Source organism: Macrotis lagotis, chromosome 3 (assembly GCF_037893015.1).
Source record: "Macrotis lagotis isolate mMagLag1 chromosome 3, bilby.v1.9.chrom.fasta, whole genome shotgun sequence".
In the NCBI taxonomy this organism is placed as follows: Eukaryota; Metazoa; Chordata; class Mammalia; order Peramelemorphia; family Peramelidae; genus Macrotis; species Macrotis lagotis.
In genome coordinates, this window is record NC_133660.1 from 96,698,468 (window position 1) to 96,722,818 (window position 24,351).

At 34.6% G+C, this 24,351-nt stretch overlaps 1 protein-coding gene across 2 annotated transcripts in view; it reads right to left on the reverse strand.

Moving 5' to 3' along the window:
• Positions 1-24,351, reverse strand: part of TLL1 (tolloid like 1) — a 292,559-nt gene that overhangs the window by 70,753 nt on the left and 197,455 nt on the right. The window contains exons 10-16 of one of the 2 annotated variants that reach the window (XM_074229005.1): positions 23,205-23,307; positions 21,468-21,584; positions 19,272-19,417; positions 7,486-7,681; positions 5,534-5,659; positions 4,351-4,511; positions 911-1,091 (exon numbers count right to left, since the gene is read on the reverse strand). In XM_074229005.1, coding sequence (XP_074085106.1) covers positions 911-1,091; positions 4,351-4,511; positions 5,534-5,659; positions 7,486-7,681; positions 19,272-19,417; positions 21,468-21,584; positions 23,205-23,307 — 1,030 coding nt within the window. Of the gene's footprint in view, positions 1-910; positions 1,092-4,350; positions 4,512-5,533; positions 5,660-7,485; positions 7,736-19,271; positions 19,418-21,467; positions 21,585-23,204; positions 23,308-24,351 lie in introns of those variants that run through there. The other variant, XM_074229006.1, reaches the window with a different exon arrangement.

Below are 24,351 nucleotides of genomic sequence, written 5' to 3' on the forward strand. Positions count from 1 at the left end.
AGCTCTGAGATGTTAAGGGATTTGCCCAATATCACATGTATGTGTCAGAAGTGAAACTCAAAATGGAATCTTAGGGAAAGTATTCTTGACTCTGGACTTAGTCCTCTTTCTACCACACCATTTTGGCAACTAAATTCTGTACCCCAAATTTGCCCTAAACGATACATGGAAATAGACAATACAGATTTTTTTTGTGAGAACAGGGGAGGCATATTGACTTCCATGTTGCCCTAATAAAAATAAAGTATAATTTGATAACTAATTATGAATTATGGTAGATGGCACCATAAATAAAGCAATGAACCTGAAGTAGGAAAGACCTGAGCCCAAGACTGATCTTCCATATTTACTTCTATGAGATCCTAAGCAAGTTGCTTAATGCCTACCTCAGTGTCCCATTTGTAAAATTGAAATAAAAAATAGCACCAAACTTCCATGTATGACATGAAGATAAAATGAAGCAATATTTGTAAAATGCTTTGCAAATATTAAAGTTCTTTATAATAAGTATTAGCTATAGACAGTTATTAATATATCTCTATGCATGTGTAATATAAATTTAAATATAGAGAGATAAATGGAAAAGGATGAATGGAAAGGAAAAAGAGGAAAACACAGAGAAAGAGAATTTAAAATGAATAAAAAATTTTGATAATACATTAATTGGTAAATATACAACCTTTAAAAAACACATTTAGAATGCTATAGATATTTTATAATGTCTATAACTTTAGAAGCAATTAGTTTCCAATACAGAAAAGCCATTTTTAAATGACATTTGAAAATTCCAAGTCTTTGGTCATCCTGGCTAAGTATTTAAAACAAAATGGACAAGAAGACATAATTGTACACCTGATTTGATCTAATTAGAGATTCTGCTTAAAACCCAACACTATCTTGCTTTCCATACCTGAGAAGAAATGAGCTTTGAATCCCTTCTTAGAAACGGTGTTGTCAGATTTGAATTCAATCCTCATATTGTTGAATTGAGAAGTGATCACCTCAGGTACTTCTGCCCCACAAAATTTGCCATGTAATTTGGAGTCTGAAGACAATCCACTTCGAATCTCCACATAGTCATATTTGCAAACCTATTGTATGGAGGGAAAGTCTTCATTTAAGTTAACTTCAAAGCATTTTAGAACAGAAGAATATTATTAAAACTAAAATTAGATAAATGAAGACTGTTTTCCAAATTATGAACATTAAGTGAACACAGTTTATTCTTAAAATGACAAGGGCAATCCCAAGTTTTGACCAAGGTAGTCATTTAATTATGGTAAAAGAGTAAATACTACTTTTATCATTTTTCCAACTGAATTGATCTTTATAACCCAACACTACATAATGTCCTTGAAATCTAAAGTTTCCTCACTATCTTTGTATAGAAAATTTGAAAACAGATAGCTAAAGAAGAAAACAATAAGGGAAAATATCAACATGGGATCATGGATACATTAGACTATCTTAGATGTCATCTACTCTACCCCCCCTCATTTTCCAGTTAAGAAAACAGAGGCCCAGAGAATGTATGACTTGTCATTTTATAAAATGTAGATTTGGAGACAGGAATTCCTGTATTCAAATGCTTCTTCAGACACATATTTGTTGCCTGACCATGAGCAAGTCATCAACCCATTCAATCTCTTTCAACCTATTCCCTCATCTGTAAAACAGGGGAAATAACACCTATCTCTCACAGTTATTGCGAAGATCAAATGTGTGTGTGTGTGTGTGTGTGTGTGTGTGTGTGTGTATGTGGGTACTTATACATATATGGGTGTATGTGTTTACATATTGTGTGAATAAAGAAGATGTAAATCTTAAAGCATTATATATAAAAGCCACCTAAATAAAAGCTAATTAAGAGATAAGAAGCAAAAGATAATAAAAGGAAGGGAGAAAAGGGATGCTCTAAGTGGGTGTAAAAGTTTAAGGGAACCAAGCACAGAATTAACAACTTTGGTAGATTTAATTTTAAAAGTCTTAAGCATGGAAGATAGGAAAAAGAGGACACCTTTTTCTCAAAGAATTCAAATCCAAGGCTTATAATCACATCATTTTTAAGTTCTCTAAAACAATCTCAACTTGAAATTACATTACTTTCTTATCCTCTTTAAGTTAGCTGGTGGAATGCCTAGTTATCCTCTGTTAACTGCACATTCAGCAACACTCCAAACAAGAAAGGCTGTGTTTCAAAGAAGTAGGGGCAGGAATTTCATATGGATGGAAGAAGTTAAATGAATGAAAAGTATCCTTTGTGTTTTGTTTTTTTTTAATTAAGTCTTATACAGATGAGTCTGTGATCTATTACCAAAGTTACTCTACTTATGTACATTTTGAAGTGGACACTGGCAAAAATGTCCTTATTATATAAAGGTGTAATTAACACCCTTGGCCAATGCATATACCTGACCCCTGAAGCCAGGATTTTATGATGCTAATACAGTGATTAATTAACAAAATGTCCTTAGAGGAAAAAGTAACTATTTTCTCTATTTGATATCACTGCATTTAATTTTTTTTTAACAAAGAGGGAATGTAAGATCAAGCAAAGTTAAATGTGTAAGAAAGCATACCTTGTTAAGAACAGAATCAACTTGTTTCAATTAAAAAATAAACTAGACCAGTCATTTAGTACTGGCTTCTCTTTGGGATAAGGAGAATGAGAAAGCAAAATGATGAAGTTTTAACTTTCTTCTAAAATTGTACAAAATAAGTTTTGCCTAGGACAGATTTACTTTATAGTCAAGTTATGAACCTATGAAAATACATAGTATCCAGCTACAATTTTCTACACAGTAATTCCATTATAATTTAAGGAACTCTGGAATGTAGTAGAAGGTTAGCAAAGAAGCTTTTTATGAAAGAACTATTACTACTCCTAACAGTGGAATAGTTTTTAGTATCTACCTTCATTTCTATATAAAACATTCTACCTTAAGTATTCATGAAACTTCTATGCTCCTTTGATTCATGTATCATTCATGAAATTAAAACTGTCAGTCATCTATAATAAACAGATTTCATAAAAATATTGTCATTTGGGGAGAAGATTTCATCAACTGACAATATTGATTGAGAAATCACAATCACTAAGCATATCAAACTTTAAAGCACATCAGTGGTTCAAATGCAAATGGCATACAATTTCATTTCATTTCATTCAATGAATTCACACAAAATTAGTGAGAATATCAATCTTCTGTGGAAGAATACATGAGTTTTTAGAAATGTTTCTGGATTTGAAGTCTGAGATCACAGATTTGACTCTCAGAAGACTCTAAGTAGGCCTTCCAGGTTTCTCAGTTTCCTCTTCCATGAACTGAGTTAGGCTTTAGGTCCAATCACTTAGATTTCTAAATTTATGATCCTGCTATCTAAAAGAATATGGGCTATATTTGCACAGAAGCTGAAGGCTTAAGTGGGTTGAGATCCTCATTGATGATCCATCAAAATACTAAAGGAAACAATTCTTCAAGAATAAACTACTCTGAGATGTAGTTACTGTGAAAACATCAATATAGCAAAACATTTCATATTGCTACAGTTGGATATCCTATAAATTTATAGATATCAGGCTTTAAGATACCCTAAGGAAAAATCATGTGCCAATATGCATTTTATTAGCTTTTTTTAAACAATGATTTAACTTTAATTTATTGAATACACAAGCATTTCCGTAAGATAGCATGATTTAAAAAGTCAGCAGCAGAAAGAAAGGAAAAGGAGAACATAAAATGAAAAATAAGAAAAAAGAATAAGAGTAGTAGACAAATTCACACATCTACCCAATTTAAACTTTACCAGCTTCTCTAAATGCATATCTTTGTTCTAAAAAACCAATACCATTTTGTCAATTTTTTTATAGAAAAATACAAATGAAGTGAAACTAAGCCCATATATATTTCATAAATATTTAATAAATGAAAAAAATAAAATTTACATTAAGCAGAGCAAGAAAAATATTGCTTCTGGATGATTGAAAATTGCCCAGAAACAATTAAAAACACTTAGCCAATGTTAATAAAAATCCATATACAACAACAGAAATAGTCTGCAGAACAGGAGGTTCTACTCATTTGTTATTCTAAACACAAATAATTTTTATCTTCCCTAAGATCATAGATCTAAGCTAGAAATGACTTCTGAAGACTTCATTCTTCTCATTTTACAACTTAGGAAACCAAAATCCAAGGAGGTTAAGTGATCTGTCCAAAACCATGTAACAGTAAATAGAAAAGTCATCTTTTATATCTCAGACCTCTGATTCCATTCTTTCTTTTTTTCAAAATATTATCATAAGTTCACTGAATGGGATGGGGAAATTGTCCTGTAATCTTTACTTACTTCATTGCCCTCTAATTCAAAAAATTCAAATTTCATAGAAATTCGGTACTGGGTTGGAGCCACAACCTGCCAAATGCAGTTTTTATTGGGAGGGTATTCTTTGGGCCAGCCTGGGGTAGTTATAGTGCCATTGAGTTTTGTCAGAAGTCCTCCACAAGCAGCTGAAACAGAAAAATATAAAAAGAAAGGTTTTTCCTTTTCTCGATGCTCTAAGCTCTGAGAGCCCTCACCTAAAATACTGATTAAATCTCCTCACCAAAAATGGATACCCTGCTTCCCAATAACTGACAGTATTTGGTCAATAGAGCCAAAGTTTAAGGCACTATATGAAACCCTTCCTCTTCTATTAGATGCCTTCCCTTTCCAATTATCTTTCACTCATTTTCTAAATATTAGGTGCATTTTATAAACAGTGGTAATGTTTCCCTAATTAAAAAACAAACTCAGGGGCGGCTAGGAGGCGCAGTGGATAGAGAACCGGTCCTGGAGTCAGGAGTACCTGAGTTCAAATCCAGCCTCAGACACTTAATAATTACCTAGCTGTGTGGCCTTGGGCAAGCCACTTAACCCCACTGCCTTGCAAAAATCTAAAAAAAAAAAAAAACTCTTTGATACAGGACAATTTCATTTTTATCTCTGTATGTACAACATATTGCCTACCTAGCATGTGGTATATAGTAAGTAATTAATAATGAGTGATGTTTCTATTGAATTCTTATAATAGATAGTATCAATCCACATGCTTTGCTTATTTTCCTTGATCAAAGGACCCACAGTTGGATCTCATATCAATCCACCTGTACATAAAGGTAACCCAAATTGTCCCATATGTGCAATAGAGTCTCCATGTTGGAAGATTGTCCTGACTGGTATTGTGATAATAGGAATTAATTCATACCCTCACAGTTCCACAGGTATGCTGACCTAAAACAATGAGATATAAAATGATTCCATATAAAATACTATGATAGAAAATATAGAAAATGTAATACCAAAATATTTACATATGAAAAAACCTCAGCTATAAAGCTCAGCCATGGCATGGAAGCCAGGGTTAATTTTATAAGCATTCAAGCTGGGGCTAAATTGGCCTAATTTCCTACTATTTTTTACTTTTACATCTAGAAAATAATTCAAAATATGATTTTGAACCATAAGATTTATTTTAGAAATGAACACCTACCTTCACAACTCCTTTTATCAGGCCCAAGTTCATAGCCAGGTTCACAAGCACACTGATAACTTCCCAAAGTATTCACACATCGCTGTTCACAGCCTCCATTGTCAGGTTTTGCACACTCATCTTCCTCTATGGACAAGAAGAAGAATAAAATAACCTATCCAGATAACATTTGGGATGAGTTTGCCCTAATAACTGGACATGTTTTATAAGAATGTGTGCATATAGACATACACTTATATAGCTACATATATATATATGCATACACAGGTATGCTTCCATAAATATCATCATTATAGTACTGAAATTAGTTCCATGGAATTAAAGGGACCTATTTTAAAACTAGAATTTGAGACATCAACTCTTTCATCCAAAACAACTGACAGCTGCAGGAATGTTTCATAATCATTTTATTAATGGCCTATAGGAATTTGGGTGTCAGGAAATTAAATGTTGCATAAGCACTAAGAGAATGAGTGGAAATCCATAACAAGGTCACTTAAAGGGCAGATTATCTTCCCCAGAATGAACTATATTGTCCTGGATTTGTGTTCAAAAAGAGATTATTAGAATCACCCAAATTCTAGGTTTTGATCTCATTGATATTAAAAGGAAAAATAAAAACCATCATAAAACAGAAAAATTTACAAACTATAGTATTTCAGAATGCTGATTACATAGTAATATTTAGAATACTTGTGCTAACATGTTTTAAAAACAATTACAAAGCAAAGATAAATAAAATCAACTCAGAATTTATCTAATCAGTCTCTTTTTAAAAATTCAGTTCAAATCTTTCTAAATTAGTTGATGTAACATGCTCAAGAAAATAATGACAACACTTCCATATTTCTCCTGAAGTTGTAATTACCAAAGGAACTTCCATAAAAAAGTTTATTTAATAATCAACATATAAATGAAAATATAGGAATGAAAATTGTAATTAAGGAAAAGTCAAACATCATCCTTTGAAAAGGGCACATGTATTTTCAGGGCCTTTTCAAATACCTAACAGTATATTTGTGTAGGGAAAAAAGAGAAGTAAATTTTCCCTTACTCTTAACACACATGTTGAGTTCTGATACTTATTAAAGAAACTCTAAATTTTTACTCTTCAGAAGTAAAAAAAAAAATGTTCTATTCTAAAAAGACAGCCTACATTAAAGAGCAAAAGTACCAAATAAAGCATTTTCCCTTTTACTTTTTGGGGTCTAAGTTTTGGCTTATTATTCTATGAGAGAGGGAAATAAACTTTTAAAGGAAAATTTTAAAAAATGTATTTGGAAGTAATAATTTTCCAAAGAATAAAAAATAATAAAAATGAGATTTTTATTTATAATAGAGAAAGAAAATATAATGTCATTCTCATTCATCCAGTATGAAAATAATAAAACATTTCAAAGCATACAAGTGAAAAATTCTGATTACAGAAATAAACTAAAATTTAGCTATAAAAATAAATTCTTGTAAGAACAGCTTTCCACAAATGAAAGAGCTTTTATGTGCTAAAGGACTTTATACATTAAATAATGTGGTAAGATACTCATCTACCTAAGTACTTTAAGATAAGGTCTTACCTAGATTTGTCAGAATGACTAGGGGGGTAAGTAGAAACCCTCCTTAAATTTATAAAGACTTCTCAAAGGAAACTGAGAAATAATTTAACAATAGAGAGGAGAGGATAGAAGAGGGGAAGGGAGGGGAGGGGAGGGGAGAGGAAGGGAGGGGAAGAGATGAGGGTGAGGGGAGAGGAAGAAAAGGAGGGGAGGGAAAGGGGAAGTGGAAGAGAGGAAGGGGAAGGGGAAGAGGGGAGGGGAGGGGAGGGGAAGGGGAAGAGGAGCAGGGGAAGGGGAGGAGGAGGAAAAGGAAAAATTGAATTAAATATAATTGAAATGAATGGAAAGAAAAGAAGGGGAAAGAAATTTACTCCAGACAGAAATAGTTTTGGTGTGTACCTTTAAAAAAGTTAGCAGCAAACCCAGCTTTGTTAACAGTTCCATCCGAAACAAACTTCATCCACAATGTATTAGAAGTTGACCTGATATCTTCTGGCTTATCATAACCACAAAAATGGCCAATCAAAGGACTATTTTCACTGGACCCATCTCGAATTTCCAGGTAATCATAGGCACAGCTGTCATGTCTTTCAATCTGCAACAGGGAAAGTTGGTGCTGTCTTTTTTTTGCTAAGTGTATGGATCATTCCTAGAGAATAGAATTTCTATGAAAATGATGATCATAAATAATCCTCAATGTCACAATGTTACAAAAGCATATATTATGTACATGAACACATGAGTATGAAAAATTATGCATAACCATATATGTGAATATGTATATATTTTTATTTTATCCTGCTTGCAGTATTAATAAGGAGCATACATGCCTAAAAGAATTTATGTGTTCTTAAAATTCTTTTCTACTTTGCAAATAGAAAAATGACCCCTTAACTACTGCTTTTCAATAGATGCCAACTCTAAAATGAGTAGATCTCAATGATCGCTCTACTGAAAAAAAAAAATAGATTCTCATATGAAACTGAATAGACTTCTTTACTTTCTTTTCTACCTTATATATGAAAAAAGCTGGAAATGATGAAACCATAACTGTACATTTACTTCAAAATTGGTGAAAATGCCCAGGACCACAAATTACTTATTTAAAATATTATAATTGGGTATAAAATAGTGTTATAATGATTGGTTTTATTTCTTTAACAAAGTCATTCTTCTATTCCAGAAAATGTTGGAAATAAACTCCTTAACCAGCAGTATTTTATGCAATCTACCCACTTCTGGGAAAAAGTCTGATAATATGGAATTACACCCCATTTTAGTCTATGAAATACTTTACTGTTATTGGCTTGGTTATAATTGAACTAGTGTATTATATGGCCACTACTGCCTTTCCAGTTTCTATATTAACAAGGCTTCAATTTAGACTTATTTTATTTATTTTTTTTTCCTACAGGTCAGGGGAAACTTGATTTTCTCCTTTAAAGGAAATCAAGAGAAAATGCAACTATCAGATTAGAGTCTTAGCCAGTGAAGTTTTGTGGAACTTATAAGGTGTGTGTCTGTGTGTGTTTCTGTGTGTGTGTGTGTGTGTGTGTGTGTGTGTGTGTGTGTGTTTCAATGATGTTTAATTCTTATTCTTTAACCCTCGACTTGGTGAAAATTTTTTACTATATTCTAAAGAAACAAAATTATGGTTTGCATTAAAAATTATACTTTTAAAAGTACACTCTACTATTTCCCCCCCTATAGAAACAGAAAGAAAATACCACAATGAATTCAATAGAATCGACATATTTTATAAAATGAAATCTGGAAATTATCAGACATAGCATTGATTCCAAACCATGAGGCACGGAGAAGGGAAAAAAATTTGCATAGTGCCAACTATGTCCCAGGCTTTGTGCTAAGCCCTTTTTAGAAATATCATTATAACACATTTAATCTAAACAACAATGCTGCCAAGTAGATACTGTTATTCTCCTCATTTTCCATTGAAGAAATTGAGAAAAAAGGTTGATTGACTTGTCCAGGGTCATACAGCTAGTCAAAGTCTAAGGCTGGATTTTACCTGAGGTCTTCCTGATTCTAGACTCAGGGCTCTATCCATTGCATTGTCAGTTATCTCTGTAGCATGAGACAATGCATATCATTTTCACTATACAATACAATATTTTATATTTTCCCTGTTAAAAAAATTGACATTGCAATGTCTTACCTATTCTATGTGCTAAAGATTATATATCACACAAATAAATATAAATATATTTGAAAGATCACTATTTGGAAATATGCACAATACATTATCTCTGAGAGCTCAAATTTTCTCATCTAGTAATGTAATAGGGCTCCTAGGTTGTCACAAAGGAAAGAGTACCAAGAAGACTTGTCTCCCTGAGTTCAAATCTGACCTCAGCTATGTGACCCTGGACAAATCACTTGTCTCTGTTTCCTAACCTGTGAAATGAGTCGGATAAAACAATGCAAACTATTTCATTATCTTTGCCAAGAAAATTCCAAATGGGGCAACGAAGAGTTGGACATAGATGAAAATGAATGAACAATAACAAAAAATAATGTAACAGGTGGTTATATATAAAGATCTAGACACAGAAAAAGAAGTAGATTGAGTACAATGACTTATGTTAATAACTCTAGGTTCAAATTGGCAAAAAAACAATAAAAGATAGGAAGGTTCAAGAATTTATAGAAAATATTTCTCAATTATTTCAATCTAATTTCTAACTTAAGTTTGAATTGGGTAAAGTAACTAAGCACACTCTCATGTACAATTACACACATCACTGGTGTTTTTAATAATGATAAATTTGATTACTTATATTTAATAACTTGTTCAAAGGTGGATAATATATAGGACATTATCTTAAAATGCCAATAATAAATTCAGAATAACAGGTAAAAAGAATAGGAAGCTCTATGTTGTCTTTAGTAAAGAGATATTGTGGGAAAACTTCTAACATGATCTTTTTAAGACTGCTAAGCTTCTTTATGTTAGTATGCTTTAAAATGTTCATAAAATGCAAAAGATTGATCCAGTTGAACAAAATTTCTGCCAATGAAATGCAACTGCTTGCCAAAAGGCTATCCTAGAAGACAGCATTGTTAGTAAAAAAAAAAAAAAAAAAAAAAAAAAGATGTAAAAAATGTTTATTCAGGTACTTTGGAAGGAGAAGAAAGTCTTCTTGTAGGAATGACAAGCTAAAACCCTGTAGGATATTTCTGATTAAAAAGTGAAAAGATCACAGGATGAAGGTCTTCTGCATGCTAAGCTGCCATGTAGATTCTTTCTATACATCAAGTTGACAAGGGGACCAACTATTTTGATTTATGAAGATCTATTCTTCTAGACTGGACGACAACTACACTCAATCAACTTGAACATCAATAGTGTTAGCTGGTAGAGATTAGAGATGTTTATTAAGGGCCATAAACATAGGCACACACACATTCACACTACTAGTCATATGATGACATCTAGGAAGCAAAGCAAGCTAGATTTTCCCTTGTTAAATACCGCTATGAACAAGAGTCAAGCTTCTTTCCTTGAAATTATAAACAATCACAAGAAAGTTCAATGCTTGTGCCCAAAATAAACTGTGTTCAAGTCTCCAATCTGCCCTTTACTAGCTGTGTAGCTTTTTGCATGACATATAATGTCTTATCTTTTCAAAGACTTTGCACATAAAGATTAAGGATAAGGACTGGACTTTAAATTTTTCTGGGTAGTCCAAGACTTTTCATATAAGAAGGTACATGGAAAAAATACTTCCCAAATTACATAAAAGAATATATCTGTAAATGAAACCAAAAGATTATATCAAGACCGAGAGAAATCAAGGACAAAGATAACAGCCAAAACAGTAAACATTTTCTTTTCCTAGGGTTTTAATTTAATATACATGTAGTTGTATGTCATGTCATAGAATCCCAGAAAATTATGTGTAAATTAAATAAAAAATGTAGAGGTACTTTAATTTCACATTTCATTGGGCTCCTAGCCCCTGACATTTAAATTCCTCCTTCCATCCTCCTGATATTTAGCCTCTCAAATACTTAATAATCTGTAATGTCTTGTCAAGTTTATCTGGCACTCAATGTAATCCCAGAAGAAATACTTTGGAAAACCTTTGTCAGTCTCTCAACAAATAGTTCAAATTCATATCCATAGGTCATAAACCTTATTGTGTTTCTACTACTTGATGCTATGTTTTCAATAGAATACAATTTCAGTTGTCATCTGACAGAGCTATTGTATAAGAAATTACAGTAAACATTAAATGATTCTTAGTACCTGTTATAGTCTAATCCTAAATGTATACATTATGAATATTTGTACATTTTCTAGAGAAGACCCAGGAGTAACCTGGATCAACACTCCTATAATGGAATGAAATAATATCAGCTAGAAAGGATGTGAATTTTAAGTACTCAAACACACACACACACACACACACACTATCTTCCACAAAGACTATTCAGACTATTCTTAAGTTAACGGGAAATGTTTAAAAGACTGAAAAGACTGCTTCTAATTAGGAAATAGTCTAAAGCATTAGCAGATAAAAGTTTTTGTGCCCAGGTCTAGGATGCTTTACCACAGCAATGACAGTTAAGGCTATCAGATGCCTCATAATTATAAGCAGAACATTTCAAAAAGGAGAATGCATAGGAATGTTAAAAAGTAGAACAGACTTAAACACACTTGAATTAACATGTGTATAAAGAGAAGGAATTCCAACTCAAACATATGTAATCCCTGTGTTTATTTCACTTTTTTGCTTTATTTACATTTCTTTGAAGTCACTGCTATAAACAGTTCCTGTCTCCCAAGCTTTCCCTTCTGCTTTAAGTGCTGAAAGTTTTTTGTTTTATTTTTTTTAAATAAGTGGTGGCACAGGTTTTTTTAATTTATTTTTTTCTTCTTTTTGTTTTATTTGTACCAAAAATATTGATAAAACTTCACTAATGAACTGAACTCCTGGTCTGCACACTGCCTATGCCAATACACATCAAAAATTGTTCTGAATCTAATAGTTGCCTGGGATCCTGAAAGGTTAAGGTCACACAAAATATGTCATGGTCAGCACTAGAATTCAGGTCTTCACTATGCTGCTCTATGATGTCCTGCTGAGCAAAATTTTTAAAATTTGGTGGTTTTTGTTTTGTTTTGCTTTCTAATAAGTCTAATAACAACATTTTTTAAGGCTAAAGAATAAGTTCACTTATTTTGAAACACTTTGAACATGAAAAATTCAAACACATAGTTTTGAATACTATCATCAAACAATTATTGAATCACAGCCAAAAGAGGAAATCCCTTGTCTTAATTAGCAGTGATTTCACCCCACCCCAACCCCAGGTCCCTAAAGTGATTAATCACTTGATCATTAACATCTAAAATTTTTTCGACAGGCAATAAAAGTTTTCATTCCGCAATTTTTTTGTTTTGCCTTTGTCAAATGTTTGTACTATCTCAAATTCAGGAAAAATTATTGACCTTCCAATAATTATTCATCTATTTTATGACTGATAAGCACTGGCTGGGGCAGTCAGATGTTGTAGTGGATAAAGTAACAAATCTGGAGTCAGGAAATTTCATCTTCCCAAGTTCAAATCCAGAGTCAGACACTTACTGACCATGTGTCCCTGAGCAAGTCAGATAATCCTGTTTGCCTCAGTTGTCTTATTTATAAAATGAGCTGGAGAATACAATGATAAATCACTGCAGCATCTCTGCCAAGAAAACCCCAAATGGGTTCACAGAGTCAAGCATGACAGAAAATGACGGAACAATGGCAACAAAATTCTATGACAGATAAGTGTTAATATGTCAATTTTATTGATTTTTTTTAATGCTTTCTTTCTTTTTTAAGCCTTGCATCCCCCCCATTATTAAAGAGGTACAAAATACCTCTTCCTTAAAGCTTTTGCAGTTTTGCAAATAACTAAAAGATTCTTACTCCCTATCTGAACATGTTTATTGTTTTCAATCATCACCTCCAGAATCTCTGATTCTGAGAGTTAGACAAAATCTCAGATGCTATCTATTTTAATCAACCCAAGTAAAAATTCTATCTCTCAATAAACCCTTCAGGTGGTTATACAGTCCTTGTTGAATATCTTCAGTGATAGAGAACCCATTACCTTCAATCCTTTTTTTAACTGTTATATATGTTTCTCTAACTGTAATTATTAAGGAGTTTTTCCTTTCATAAAACTGAAATCTCTACTTTGCAACTTCAATCTTATTATTAGTGCTGCCTTCTGGAGTCAGGAAAAATAAGTTTAACCACTCTTGCATATAAAAGTTTCTCAAATATTCTCTCTCTCTCTCTCTCTCTCTCTCTCTCTCTCTCTCTTTTTGTCTCTGTCTCTCTCTGTCTCTGTCTCTGTCTCTCTCTCTGTATCTCTGTCTCTGTTTGTATGTGTGTGTCTGTGTGTGTGTGTCTCTCTATATCTCTGTGTCTCTGTGTCTCTCTGCATACATACAAAATAACTAAGTATATTTTTTTGCATGGGAGGACCCTTAGCAGTTAAGAGGAATCAGAAAAAGTTTTGAGCAGAAGATAGTAACAGTTACATCATACAAAAGCAGAGGATCACCATGAAACAGAGATAGAGAAGTAATACAACTCCTCCCTACCACTACCACCTTGGCCCCCAAAGCATAAGCTGCTGGTGGATAAGGGACTGTTTTTTCATTTTAATTTTCGATTTCTAGGGTCAAACAAAATAACTCACACAACAGGTATTTAATAAAGGTATGTTGAATTAGATTGGCTCTTATTTTCCCTCACTTTTTCTTTGACTTCCAAGTCAACAGACATTACTATTTCTTCTACAAATTGTCATCTTAGCAAATTGGTCTTTTCTGTGTTCATCACTCATTATAAGACATCTCCCATCTTCATGCATTTCTGCTAACTGTCCTCTATGCCTAGAATGGGTTACTGCTCTACTTCTGATTAATGAATTCTGTCTCCTTCTTTATGGTGTAACTCAGTCACTACCTTTTGAGCAAAGCTTTTTCTGATACCCGTAATTGATAGAGCCCTCCCCACAAAAAAAAAATCCAGCAATGTATTTAATTGCTTTGTATGTACACCTGTATTTATTAAATTTATATATTTAAATTGGCTTTATTAATCAATTGATTTGTTATTTATTATTAATTAATCACTCAATATTTTTTATTGTGTGAGGTAATATATGTGTGAGGTACTGTATGTGTGAGGTACTATAGATAAGCAATCAGGGTAGAAAAAGAGGTTCCTGTCCTCAAGGAACATACTATCTAGTGGGGGACACAATATGCAAATAAATACACAATAAGATATATAACAGGATGAATAGGAAGCAATTAATAGGAGACAGGCACTAAAATTAAGAATAACCATTCCAGCAAAAGAAAATATTTTAACTGGAACTTAAAGAAAGCTAGATCAATTTTCTATTTATACAACATAGTTTGATATGTACTATACACACTGAATATAATTTTTTATGTCTTTTCCATTAAACCCTGAATTCAGAGAATAGTCTCTCTTCAGGCAAAGTGAATGACCCATAGTTGTCGTTTAACTCATACTTTTAACTTGGCTTCATTCTTCTCCAAGTAGCATTGCCAACTCATCTCCACAGGGTTGTGCCTTAAGTTACCATTTAAATCTCTTAACCTGGGAATTCACTTCATTCTAGACTATTTCCCAAAGTGTCCTCTGTACCTGTTGTCCATGTAGCCTTAAACGCTGATTGCCTGGTTCCTCCTAAAACCTCCAAATACAGGAAGAGGCCTAGGTTTTCCATATGCCCATTCCTCTCTAGAGGATACAAACGACTTTCTGTATTATAGCATCCCGCCTTACCCTTACCTTTCAGTTCTCTACACAGGGGTCTGGCTGCTGTTAACATGCAGGGTCATGCAGGAAGCAGATGTGGTTGGAGTGGTACAGAGAAGACAGCTTGTTTACATATCTAGTCCATGGCTGTTGCCATAAGTAGAAAGTGGCTCTCAGGATCTATTTTTGGAAGGTTTTAACATGTCTTCCTTAATAGTTTAAGGAAGATTTAAAGAAAATGGTAGGCATATTTAAGGTAGAGCCTAGCATTTTATTTAGCTGTTCATCAAACTGACATACATAATAAATGGGTTATCTTCTCCCATTAGAATGCAAACTTCTTAAGGGCTGGCGGGTGGAGCCAAGATGGCAACATGAAGGGATCTAGTCTTAGGAGCTACCTGATAAAACATGAAACTAAGGACTCTAACTAAACTTTCCAGAGACAGAACACACGGGGGGACCCAGTGAGGCAGTACTCAGGGTGGCCTGGAGAAGAGCAGAAAGGCTCTGCTCCCTGGGGTCAGAGGGGCGGCCAGCCAGAGGGGTGGCCCGCCAGAGTGAAGGAACTTCAGCCTACGGGAGGCAGCCCCAGCGTCCTGGGAGCCACTGCTCACAGCAGTGGGGGAGTCTCCTGAGCTGCACCCCAGGGAGCACCGGGCACAAAGTGGGGGAACAGCGGGGGACCTCTGCCAGGACGAGCACATGGAGCCCAGCCCTCGGGGCACACAGGAAGCAGCTTAGTCTGTCAGCAGCCCAGACCCAGAAACAGAAGCAGGCAGAGCCAGTAATCTGGAGCCCCCAGGGCATGAGCCCATTGAGCTGAGGGAGGGGAGTGAAGAGAAACTGCCTAGCTCTGTCCTCTGCCTCTGGAGCAGGACTCTGGGGCTCTAACCACATTCAGATCCTGATCCCAGTCTAGGCTCCCCAATAGAACAACAGGGCCCCCCACCTCGGCCCTGTGGCAGAGGGGGGCACTTATGGTCATTCACAGATCAGAAGGGAGGACAGAGCCTCACACACTGAGACCCTTGTGAGAGTGTCCCAAAAGCTCAAGAAGCACCCCCAAAACCAGGCCCAGTCTGGGAAAATGAGCAAGCAGAGAAATAAGAGGAAAACTATTGAGAAATATTTTGCAAATGAGCCCAAGAAGGATCAAAACAGTCAGTCTGAAGATGAGGAAGCACAAGATCCTGCATCTAAAGACTCCAAGAAAAAAAACAGAAATTGGGCTCAGGCTATGACAGAGCTCAAAAAAGACTTTGAAAATCAAATGAGGGAGTTGGAAGAAAATCTGGGAAAAGAAATGAGAGAGATGCAGGAAAAACATGAAAATGAAGTCAGCAGCTTAGTCAAGGAAATCCAAAAAAATGCTGAAGAAAATAGCATGCTAAAACCCAGCTTAGGTCAAATGGATAAAACAGTTCAAAAAAGTTATTGAGCAGAAGAATGCTTTAAAAAGCAAAATTGGCCAGATGGAAAAAGAGATAAGAAAACTCTCTGAGGAGAATAAATCCTTCAGACAAAGAACAGAATTCAGGGAGATTGACGAATTTACCAGAAATCGAGAATCAATACTTCAAAACCAAAAAAATGAAAAATTAGAAGAAAATGTGAAACATCTTATTGAAAAAGCTACTGATATGGAAAACAGACTTAGGAAAGATAATTTAAAAATTATTGGAATACCTGAATGTCATGATCAGGAAAAGAACCTTGACATCATTTTCAAAGAATTGCTACAGGAAAAATGCCCTGATATTCTAGAAGCAGAGGGCAAGATAGAAATGGAGAGAATCCACCAATCCCCCTGAGAAAGAGATCCCAAGAAGCCAACCCCTAGGAATATTATGGCTAGGTTCCAGAACTCCCAAGTCAAAGAGAGGATATTGCAAGCAGCCAGAAGGACACAGTTCAAATATCATGGAGCTGCAGTCAGGATCACACAGGACTTAGCAGCAACTACATTGGAAGCTTGTAGGGCTTGGAATACAATATACCAGAAGGCAAAAAAGCTTAGAATGCAGCCAAGAATGAACTACCCAGCAAAACTGAATGTCCTCTTCCAGGGAAAAAGATGGACTTTCAATGAACCAGGGGAATTTCAAATGTTCCTGTTGGAATGGCCAGAGCTGAACAGAAGGTTTGATCTTCAGATACAGGACTCAGGTGAAGCATGGAGACTGGAGGAGAGGGGGGAAATATGAGGGACTTAATGAGGATGAACTGCATGTATAGAAAAATGATACTGATAATATTCATATGAACCTTCTCAGTGAATAGAGCAGGTAGAGGGAGCTTAGTTGAAGCACAGGAGAAAGCTGAATTCGAAGATAAAATATGGTATAAAAAATGGAGTCAATAGAAAAAAAGGGAAATGGAATGGGAGAAAGAAAAAGGAGAGGGGGAATAGTCCAAGATATTTCACATAATAAGATTTTTCTTATTACAATGAGCTACTGCAAAAATATGGAAGGGGGGAGGCAAGGGGGAATGAGGGAACCTTTGCTCTCATCAGAGATGGCTAGGAGAGGAAACAGCAAATATACTCAATGGGGTATAGACATCTGGATTAAGAAGGAGGGGGGAGCAGGCGGAAGGGTTGGGGATATGAATAAAGGAGGAGAGGATGGATCATGGGGTAGAGTCGTCAGATATAACACATTTTCTTTTTTACTTCTTGCAAGGGGCTCGATTGGATGGCCTGTCCGGGACCATATGGCCAGGTAGATTCTGGGCCTAAGGGGTGGTATGGGGGCTCAGGGACTCTTGACCCCAGGGCCAGGGATCTGTCTGCTGTGCCACTCAGTGACCCTACAGCAGAGTCAGAGTGAAAGGAGAGAAAAGTATAGTACATGGTAGTGGAGAAATAAGAAAGGGAGTTGTGATCAACAATGGCAATGTTGGAAAAATATGGAAGTAACTTTTGTGATGGACTTATCATAAAGAATGTGATCCACCTGTGACAGAGTTGTTGGTGTTGGAACAAAGACTGAAGCACATTTTTTGTTATTATTATTTGGGGGAGGGTGCAGGGCAAGTGGGTCTGGGTAGCCTGCCTGGGGCCACATAGCAGGGTGATCTTTGGGTGTCTGGGGGCTGGATTTGGACCCAGGTGCTCCTGGCTCAAGGGCCAATGCTCTGTCTGCCACCCCTACTATTATTACTATTTTATTTTATTTTGGGTCTTTTTTTTCCTTCTTCTTGGTTTTTGCAGGGCAGTGGGAATCGGGTGGCTTGCATGTCACATGGCTGGGTGATTATTGGGTTTAAGAGGCTGGATATGGCCTCGGGTGCTCGTGGCTCCAGGGCTGGTGCTTCGTCCATTGCGCCACCTGGCCATACCTACAATTATTACTATTATTTTTTTAATTTTAATTTTTTTTCTCTCCCCTTTACTTTTTTTCGCCCAAGCAAATCTATCTATATTCATGGGGGGAGGGGTATTTTGTTTACTTGTAAACAAGAATATTTTATTAATGTAAAAAAACATTTGTACAAAATTAGAATTAAAAAAATAAATTTAATTAATAAAAAAAGAAGTAACTAATAAAACATCTATAAAGAAAAAAAGAATGCAAACTTCTTGAGGGCAATGACTGGACTGTCTTGCAGCATAGTATTTTTATTCCCATTGCATTTCAATCACAGTACCTGGCACCCTGCTTATTCTAATGTTGATTTATACTCAGTTCACTTTGTTAACAAAAGCTATATTGTACTTCTGGAGTCCCTAGACACTACACCTAACCATGTAACTAACAGCTGTCTGCCCTCCTCACTTGGAAAAATGCTCACTCATTAGTTTTCTGCCATTAGAACTGAAACCATGTCCAGACCTCTTTAGATTCTCATTGTTATGATTTGTATGGCTAGTCAATTATTTCCTGATAAGACAAACATTTTTTATGATGATGATGATGATTATGGATAGTACCTTAGAAGAATCTTTGTTTAATCCCAAATAAAGAAATGGGATTTAAAAAAAATTTAACAGAAAATAGTTTCCTCATTCTAATAGCAAGTTTTGAAAAAAAATAAGAGTAATTATTTAGTGGTATCCACAAGCAGCCTTATGGAACCAGATAATGCTTTTGTTATGAGATCCCACTATCAGTTCTTAAAACATTCCAATTCAAGCAATACAGATAAAATAAACTCACTTTAGTCTTCTTGAAGAATTCTTCAACAGGAAGAGAAAAATATACCCTTCAACTCTCAATGTGACATTTTATAGACAACTCTTTACTTCTCTGGTTTAATGGTTAACTCCTTATACTTCTTCCCTGATTTAATAAAGGGCACTCTTAAATGCCATAGCTGTGTTATGAGTAAATGGGTTGCTAAGGGTCAGTTAAAAGTGTTTACCTCAAATGCCTGAAAGGTTAACCCAACATTGTAGTTTTCTGAAGCTATTATTTTCCACACACATTCTTTCATGGGTCTGTAGTCATCAGGATAATTAGGAGACTGAATCTGCCCTTCGTTTTTATGGATCTCACCACCGCAGATTGCTGATAAAAGGAAAGAATCCAATCTTAGTTATGTTAAATCCTGAAAATTCACTTTTACTTATACCTAAAGTGATATTTTGGAAAAGTTCATGGAGATGAATACATATCAAATTATAGTAATATAAATAGTAACTAATAGTGCTATGACTATTTAGCCCTTCATAAACTGCCTCAACCTATTCATCCAAATTTATTCCCCACTATTTCCCTTCTTGTTTCTTCAGTTTGGCCAGATTGGTCTTCTTGCTGTTCTTCATACATGACCCCACCATTTCTGCTCTCTGTGCCTTTGAATAGACCATTCCCAATTCTGGGAATGCATTTTTTCCTCACTTCTCCCTTGGAGAATTACTAGCCTCTTTCAAAGTTATACTAAAACTTATATGAAGCATTTCTTGATCCTTCAGTTACTATTGTTTTTACCTTAAAATAAAAATAAAACTTTGAGTGAATGGGAATGTGTGTTGGGGGTGGGGGATAAAGATCCTTAAACATAGGCATATGTATGTCTGTATGTGTATGTATTCACATATACATTTGGTATATATTTATAAGTGTGCATGTACTTTCAATCAACTGCATGGTCCTTGAGGAAAGCGACTTTTTCAGATATATCTTTATATTCCCAGTCATGTAATTTCATTGATTTATACTCCCAAGCTATTAAACTCTTCCACTGGTGAGCTATATTCTGTCCACAAAACTACCAAAGTTAGTGGGAACCTGATTAAAACAGAATTAGGATTTAACAAAATAATGCACCAAAAGTAATGTTAATTTTTGGCTTTCTAAGTTAAAATGCAGCCATCAAAGGACCTATTTCTATTTGAATTTGATACCACTGGAGTAGGGAATACCAAAAAAAAGCTCCTTAAATGAAAGAAAATCAGCAATTCTTCTGCAACTTAAAGTATTACAGGCTTATCTGGGGGACTGAAAGGTTAAGAGACTGCCCTAGGTAATAAGAATGATTAGGTATCAGAGACAGGATTACAAACTAAATTTCCAGACCCTAAGATCACTTGGGTCTCTACCCATCATACCACACTGCCTCCTACCAACCCCATCTTTTAAACACTGTAAAAATATATTTGTGAGTTGGGAGGGAGAGGCTGGGGGGCAGGGAGTAAAGGATATTTTATAAAATTTATTATCCAAGAATATTTTGGGTAATCTGTGAACTCTCCTTCATCTAAGTAACAGTGCAGATGAAATCTTTATAGCAAACACTGAGTCACTGTCAAGAAACTTATGGTCATTTGATAAACATCTGTAGTTTATAACCAAATAATTCACTGCTCAACAGCTAATCTTTAAAACAAAAGGGTCTCAAGATATATAAAAGTTTTAAAGAAAAAAAAATCTCTCATCTGAATTACTTAAACTACTGTGTTAGCAAAAGCAGAACCAGATTCATTTTTAAATAGAAAAGGAAGGTTATTTATTCTTCCCTTGGCAAGAGAAAGACAGTTTTTCAAAGCCAGGAAATGTAGTACCAGGTTATTGTTTCAAAAAACTATAGAACAAAGCATTTCATAAACTCTCCATTATTTAAACAAAGCATCTCTCAAGACAGGACCAGGATTCTTTCCCCTTCTCCTGCTCCTACCCCCAGCATTTCCTACAAGAGATAGAAGGTCTCACTAAAGGAATTGGCAAACAGACTCAACCAAACCAGACTAAAGGAAAATAGCAATTTCCTTATATTTTGCTAACACTGCAGAGGGATTCTAATGTGTGAGAACTAAAATAAATGCCATTTCAGAAGTGCTATGTCATTTGGGAAAATTTTCCAGACTGATTCATATTCATTTATAAGGTCACTGATATTGGAAATAGGAATCTTTGAATCTCCTTATTCCTATCATTTGAAATATTTGAGTCTTCTGTATGGTCATGCCTTCATGTTAATCTGGCTCTAGAAAACTTCTTGATTTCAAATGATAGCACAATGGACAAAAAATAAAAAATATAAATTTTTAAAAAGATATTTCTTATTAGCAGGTTCATACAGAGGATGAAGTCATCTCTAAGACTTAGTGTGACTTGCCTTCATAAACAGCTGCAAAACCTTTTCCTACCCAATTACTGCTGCTTCGAAACTCGATCCACATTCTGCTGTCAGTAGATGTTAGGACTTCAGGCAATTTGTCACCACAGAATCTGCCTAAAAGAAACAAATGTCAATGGGGACTGTTGAATGTGGTCTTCAGCTCTAAGAGGCTTCAACTCTCTCTAACCTGATAAACTCTCTCTAATTATGTCTATGATTGTGATGGTTAAGATTAAAGAACAATAATTCCTTACATTACAAAAGCACATCATTTTTAATATTACTCAAAGTTCTAAGTGAATGTTTTTGCCATATACCAATAATGTAATCAATTCAAAATCACTTTTTCAGAATTTTATTTTACTCTAAAGACTAGAGCCAGATTTTACCAAGAAAAGTAAAGGAAAAAACATCTGATTATTGGGTGGTTTGGGGGATGAGGAGGTGGGAAAGGGAGAAAGAAGATTGGCAAATTGCTTCCCTGGGTAGGTAATTGCTAGGTTCCCTGAGAGTCTAATAACCTCTTTGGTAAAAGTAACTTGCTTTATGCAGGTAATCACTTTCCTCTCAGGATGATGTTTTCCTTACCCTGATTTTCCTTACAATTCAAAATTCAATTTTGTTGTTTTTTTTATTAAATATTTTTAAAATATCTAGACTACTTTATCTGTGTTCCCCAATTGATGGTGTCATTTGCATGTAGCACTGTTATATAAAATTCAGAAAACAGAAAATAAATGAATTCAAAGTACCCATGACACACAGTAGGTAGCCTACTGATCTTAGAATGAGGAAGATTTAGGTTTAAGTCTTGTTTATCACATACTGTCTGTCTGCCTATCCCTCCTCCCTTGCAGGTCATTTAATCTCCCAGTAGTCCAGACAACTCAGAGGACTATAAATTGCAGAGCAGGTGCTGATTTGCATTGGTTAAGCACCTTCCCAAAGCCAATGTAAATCACAAGTCTAGACCTCCTCCCTCAAAATAAAAATAAAATAAATTTTGACATGTGCAATTGAGCAGAGTTTATTTCATTCAAAAAAAAGTAAAGTAAGATCTCTTAAAATTCTTGGCACACAGTAGCAGCAAACAAGCTCACTATTGCTCTCACCCTTAAATTGAACAGGAGACAACTGTAAGACAGTTTGCTTCATGCAAGTCAATGGTGTGGTCTGTGGTCTAAAAGTTGGCAACAAATAAGTTTTCATTTGGGCAAGTTAGGACAACACCATGTAGCACAAATTGGAAATGTTTGATCCTAACCTCCAAAAACTCAGGGAGAAACCAAACTAAGAATGTTAGCATTGGAGATAGTGAATTTAGCCCAGTAATCCACTCATGAAACTTGGGCCTCACATTGCTGAATGGGCAATGAAGCTACTATTCAGTTTTCTCATCAAAACTATGACGGTTATTGGTTGAGAGAGAGAGAGAGAGAGAGAGAGAGAGAGAGAGAGAGACAGACAGCACACTTTTAAGAAGCAGTTACTATAACAGTTGTTAGTAATATCATCATTTGGCACATTCACCATTAAGCTTCTGCCTGATAATTTATTGCTCCACTGAGAGAAAAAAATCTGTTTAATAATATTTCTGATCATTTACATTTAAAAGAAAAAAAGAACTATTCATCCAAAATATAAATTTCATGTCTTAAGATGATATATTAACAGTTTACTTTAGTTAGGAAAGATTGTAATGGTAGCCAACTAAGTTAGTAGATAATCTCTTACCTAGCAGAGGTGATTTTCTCCAATACCCATCTCTGACTTCAATATAATCATACCAGCACAAACTACTCTTATAGAGGTCCATTGTAGTAAAGTTTAAGACAATCTGCAAAATGAAATGGAATTTTGGTCATTCCTTGGTTGAATATTTAAATGAAAATGCTTTAACCAACCGATGAATCTGACTAAAAGAGATTCGTCAATAATGCTTCAATCATGTTGGCAGGATAATCACATACCAATAATGCTGCTTGACAACCAATATCTCAAACCAAATTTTCATCTCTTGTTTTTTAATATATTATCTATTATCGCACTGTTAACAGCAAATTAAAATGCTGTTTCAAAAGAAATAATTCTAGTTCTAGATGAACTCCTTCTTAAGGCTTTTATTTTAAGAGATGGCTAAACAAATGCCTATAGAGTCATTCAGAAGCAATAGAAAAATATGGATCTGTATCCCTCTTCTATCTGGAACTATCCTCCTGAAATCAAGAAGAAAAGTTGTACAACAGTATATCTGTGAATTTTCTATAGCAAAAGCCCTTTTAATTTATACTCTGACATATCCTCTGATTTAGACATGACTATGTCCTTTACATCTAAAATTCTGGCATTTAATTCACAGGCAAACATTAATTCAACAATTTCAAAGATACTTTTCTCACAAATATAACTTTATCATTTATTTTTTGCATTGACTCACTCCAAAGTTAGATTTTTAAATCTTTTGAGATGCTACAATTAGAACAATATGTTATATATTGGTCAAATTGTTAACTTTACTAAATCACTTTTCATAAAGTACATATTTCAAACTCAGAAACATATTTTTCAATTACTGCAAAATTTCTGGTCCTTTCTACTACATGCCTTTCAAGAACCTTTAACCAAAGCAAGAGAGTAGTGAGACTCATTCTTCTTCTTTAAAAATTTACAACAATATTCAAAAGAAAATGATTTTATTTGCTGGAAATTATATCAAGTCCCTTTCCAAGCACTTAAGTTTTGTCAATATGAAGAAATAAGCTTAATCACTGGAATTTAAAAGTATTTACTACTCAATATTATCAAAAGCTTTTCCTTGCATTAAAACCTTAAATGAAGTATCCATATACAGAAACAGAATTTTATTTACCTACAAACTATG